Source organism: Coffea arabica, chromosome 1e (assembly GCF_036785885.1).
Source record: "Coffea arabica cultivar ET-39 chromosome 1e, Coffea Arabica ET-39 HiFi, whole genome shotgun sequence".
Classification (NCBI taxonomy): Eukaryota; Viridiplantae; Streptophyta; class Magnoliopsida; order Gentianales; family Rubiaceae; genus Coffea; species Coffea arabica.
In genome coordinates, this window is record NC_092311.1 from 32,785,863 (window position 1) to 32,790,663 (window position 4,801).

A 4,801-nucleotide genomic window follows, 5' to 3' on the forward strand; every position below is an offset into this window, starting at 1 on the left:
ATCAAGAAAGAAGTTATACACATCTAGACTAGTCAATACCTCAAACCAAGAACCTTAACCACTCAAAATAAAGGTTCAAAAGTGAGGTTTTATTAACACAAGGAAAACTAATTTTTTTCATGAAATCGAGTTTAAAGCGACCAATTATCATCAAGAAGGAATAACGAGTTCTCAAATTTTCATTTTTTAAGAAATCGGTAAATTTCAACTTTGCGCGTCAAACTTAGAAAAATCAGATCTTGCACTCAGTAGGTCCAAAATTGGAAAACTTGGTACCATTGAAAACTTCTTCCAAAGTACTAAAAGTTTCTAGAATACACTTCCCATGATTCCTAACGGAAGGCATTCAAAAATTGGCTCAAAGTGGCTGTTTTGGACCATTAAGACAGTTTTGGGTTGATCTTCGGCAAAATTTGGAAATTCGGCAAAATTCACACAATGCGAACTAGCCTCTAAAATTTGGAACTCAATGTTTAAAACATAACAAGCGGAACAAGAATTGGAGTTTTGAGTATCGAGAGACATCAGTCCAAAGTTGATAACATTTCGCAAACTGTTTATTCATTTTCCTGATTCAAAGACTATCTTGGAAATATCATTTGACCATCGATTTGGCATTAGAAATACACTAAAATTGGTATACTAAATCTTCCATGTGTGAACAACATTTCTACCAAATTTCATGCAAAAGTTCTCACGGGAAGGCAGTCATTAAAACAACCAAACTTCAAGAAATATTTCAAAGCTAATCTGCCTTCTCACTTTCCTTTTGCTTGCAAACGTCTTGTGCAATGAAATCAGTTCTAAATCACACCATTTTTGAAACCAAGAGTCCATAAACATCCACTAAGCAATTTAAAGGTAATGAACATCACAATTTTTGAAATATAACTCCCCAAATCAGATTTGACCATTCGGCCAAGAGAAAAGGAAAAGTTTTCCAGATTTGAAAAGCAGAATTTGGGACATCTGTTGGGCATCGAGGAGGACTTGGAATGACACCAAATTTGGCAGTATTATACTACCATATGAGAGCTATTCCTCTGTCAATTTTCATGGAAAAATACGCACGCCAAGTTGGTTAACCAGATCACCAAAGTTTCCAAATTTCCAAGGCAAATCTGCCTTGGACATGAGTTTTCCGTTTTCAAAACATTTGGCCAACAAAAATATCTCAAACATGGTCCTTTTTATGTAGGTAATGTCTAAGAAACATCCAAGATGCATTTTGTAGATGACTAACATCAAGAATTTCGAAACAACAAGTTCCAATCAAGATTTAAACATTTACTAGCCAAAAAGAGGGTTTCACATCATTGAGTCAGTTTCAAACTTTGGCCACAACTCACTCAATTCAACTTGGAATTGAGTTCCGTTGGTGGTGTTGAAAACTAGATTCATAAGGCTAAATTTTCTCAAAAGAAACCGTTTTCAAAATCTGTCCATAACTAGCTCGTTCGTGAGCATCACGTTACAGCTCATGTGCTGCCTTCCAGGAAGCAACGAAACAGGACAGCTAATTTCAAACGAATGGTTTGGCTTGCTCAAGTGGAACCAGGACAAGAATTTTATACCAATGGAAATCTGGGAATGTCTAGTTTCTAGTGCCGTAAACGACACTCGATTCCGACATCAGAGCGATGAGTTATAGCCAAAACAAGATGACTGCCTGGGCAGTGACGGGAACCAATTCCAGATTTCTAAGCTTCCGAAATTCCAACATTTAGGTGACCAAATCAAGTTATTTTTTAATGAAACTTTTTACACACTCAATATAACATGTAAACAACATAAACAAGCCATTAGAACCTCAGAATTTCGCACCAAAGTGCTCGAACAAAGTAGGGGCAAAATGGTCACTTTTGGTTATTGCACCACCTTGAGTTTCTATCAACAACCCAACATTAATCCACTAGTTTAGGCACTAAATAAACATTATTACCAGAAAAACACCACAAATCAGTCCATATATCCAAGGTGGGAGTTCATAGAGTCCACACAACCATTTTTCCAACATAAACAAGCTACCCATATGCATGCATGAGTTTAAATGCGCTCTACTACTTCCATAAATCGAGTTTCCAAGGGTTGATCGTTTCTTACTTGTTTAGATGAACCAAGCAGAAATTTCGGTCCAAATGTGCTCAAGAAAAACCACGGACAGTAGCTCCTTTTCTTAGCTAGATATAATCTCCAAGTGTTGATCTAACTACGGTTGAAATTTGAGGTGAAATGATGAAGGTTTAGTGAAGAAATTGAGGTTGTTTTACTCTTCCTCTTGGTCGGCTATTTGGAGCAGAAAAAGAAGAGCTAATGCTGAAGGTAAGCTTCCGTGAGAAGCTTTATAAGTTGTGGCCAAAAGTTGCTTCAAAGTCAACTAGGAATAGTGCGCGCACGCGCGTGTTTTGTGCTCGATTCCTCTTAAGTTTGTTGCACTAGTGCACTAAACCTCTAATACACTTTCATTCATATTATTATTATTTAATCTTAATTGTCCCAAAATAATGGTCTAAGGTCCCTCAATTAATCGCGTACACGAAAACGAGTACTTCCAATTTGTGCGCGATAAAGTGGAATTTCCAAGAAATTCTTATAACGATAGTGTAATTAACTAACACTTGAGCATTTAAACATAAAAATACCTATTTTAAGACTAATGTACAAGTCACCAATTTTTCAAACTTATTGTACCCTCGATTCAATTATTAATTCCAATCGCGTATTCACTATTCTCACTTAACGAGTTTTCAAAAATTAAATTTGGAAACAAATCATTTTAAAAATATATGCAAGTCATTATTCCATATAATTAGGTCTAAAAAGGTTGAAATAAAATATTCAGAGTAAACGGGCAATTAAATATTTAAATAAGTTAGTAATAGGAATTTAAAATAAGTAAATTTTTGCGAGTCCTCACATCCTCTCCCCTTAAGAAAATTTCGTCCTCGAAATTATACTTTGATTGGTGAACAGGTTTGGATACTTTTCTCGAATGGTTTCTTCCACTTCTCAGGTTGCTTCCTCTAGTCCATAATCTCTCTATAAAACCTTCATTAGAAGGACTTGTTTGCATTTTTAACCTCTTCACTTTTCGATCAAAATCTGTACTGGTCTTTTCTTACTTGACCAATTTTCATCTCTTTTACTTCTCCCATTCAAAACTCACACTTATGGAACTTAACTATTCTCAGTTGTCATTCATGATCTTATTACAGGTCTTGAGATATGGAGCAACAGATTACATATACATATAAACCGTAAAATCAATTAGAAGTAAGATAGATTTCATATGCCAAAAAGATCATAATGGTTACACTAAATTATAATAAGTTCATCAAATCATTTCAAAAGAAAAGGGGAATCAACAAAATGAAAACGTGTTAAGTCGTAATATACATCAGAAGGATGTCATCCCTATACAAAAGATTACAACCTCTAAAAGTGTCAGTCTATGCTAGGGTAAAACTACAATCCCTATTTGTCGAGTGGAGTTAGATTTACCCCTACTCATAGAGTTTCTACTACTTGGGTCCCTCTTACAATCATTAGTATTAATCACTCCCTCTGGCACTCGACTGATTTTGCCGTGGATTTAGCAGGTTGTTGAGAATTTCCTTTTCCCTTAAAAGCTTTAAGGCAATTCGAAAACTTATGCTCGATACTGCCGCAACTCAGACATTTTCCTTGTTTTCTCCAGCACTCGGCCTCAGTGTGGTTAATCTGGCCACAGTATCCAAAAGTTACGTGAGGAGTCACGGCTTAACCAGTTTGAGATTTCCCTTTTTGTTGACCTCGTCTATTCCTATTTCCTTTTGACGGGGTTTTATTTGATAGAGTTTCTCCGGATTTTTCATGCATCTTCACTCCTCCAACCCCTTTTCCATATTAAGGGGTTGGGTAGACTTCTCGAATAGTTTAGGGATATCACTTGGGCTACCCCTCTTTCTAGCATGAAAAGTTTTAGATTGAGATTTAGCATTCTCTACCCTCTGTGCCTTATCCAAAACATCCGTAAAAGTGGTAATCTAGGTAGCTGTTAGGGATTCTTGAATTTCTACATTTATTCCCTGAATAAACCTCCCTATCCTTTTCCGTTCGGTGAGTACAAGCTCAGGGGCAAATTTGAAAAGTTGGGTGAACCGCTCCTCATACTCGGCCACACTTAATAACCCTTGTTTTAACTTAATAAAGTCGTCCTCCCTCTTTTCTTGTATAATTGGTGGGAGGAACTTGACATTAAACTTCCTCTCAAAATTTATCCAAGTCCAAGGGATTTGTTCACTTTCCCACTTTGCACTAACAACATTCCACCACGAGCGTGCTGCCCCTTCAAATTGAAAAACAGCAAAATTCACCTGCCTTTCCTCGGTATAATCTAAAGCAGCAAAAATATCAACCATCCTTTCAAACCAATTTTTCGCTACTTCAGGATCAGACCCTCCATGGAACTTAGGGGAAGCAAACTTCAAGAATCGCTCGAGAGCTCTATCCTCACCCTTCTCTTGGTTCATAAGTTGATCGACTGGTTCAGGTCCCTGACGCTCAACTAAGCGCTCGAGAATATCGGTCATGCGGTTAATGGCCGTAGCCACTTGGTCACCCTCTTTGTTTCTAGGGTTTTGGTTTGGTCCAGTCGCGGACCCCTCACCTCTCTCGGGAGTGCGGGGTTGTCGAAACCCACGCCCACGCCCCCGTTCACGTCCTCGCCGATTCATTTAGCAACCTTCTAAATGCATAATAGAAGTAGAAAGTATAAGCATGTGATCGAAAAACAGGTACACATTGTGAGAACACTTTAAAT

At 37.4% G+C, this 4,801-nt stretch overlaps 1 protein-coding gene across 1 annotated transcript; it reads right to left on the reverse strand.

The window, feature by feature from the left end:
• Nucleotides 1–4,025: 4,025 nt before the first annotated feature.
• On the reverse strand, nucleotides 4,026–4,571 carry LOC113693184 (uncharacterized). Its single transcript, XM_027211758.1, has one exon. It carries the CDS (start codon nucleotides 4,569–4,571, stop codon nucleotides 4,026–4,028), a length of 546 nt encoding a protein of 181 aa, XP_027067559.1.
• Between the last annotated feature and the right edge of the window lie 230 nt (nucleotides 4,572–4,801).

Bases quoted from the DNA above. Each gene is read 5' to 3' on its own strand.
- LOC113693184 (XM_027211758.1), bottom strand. From the start codon at position 4,571: ATGACCGATATTCTCGAGCGCTTAGTTGAGCGTCAGGGACCTGAACCA.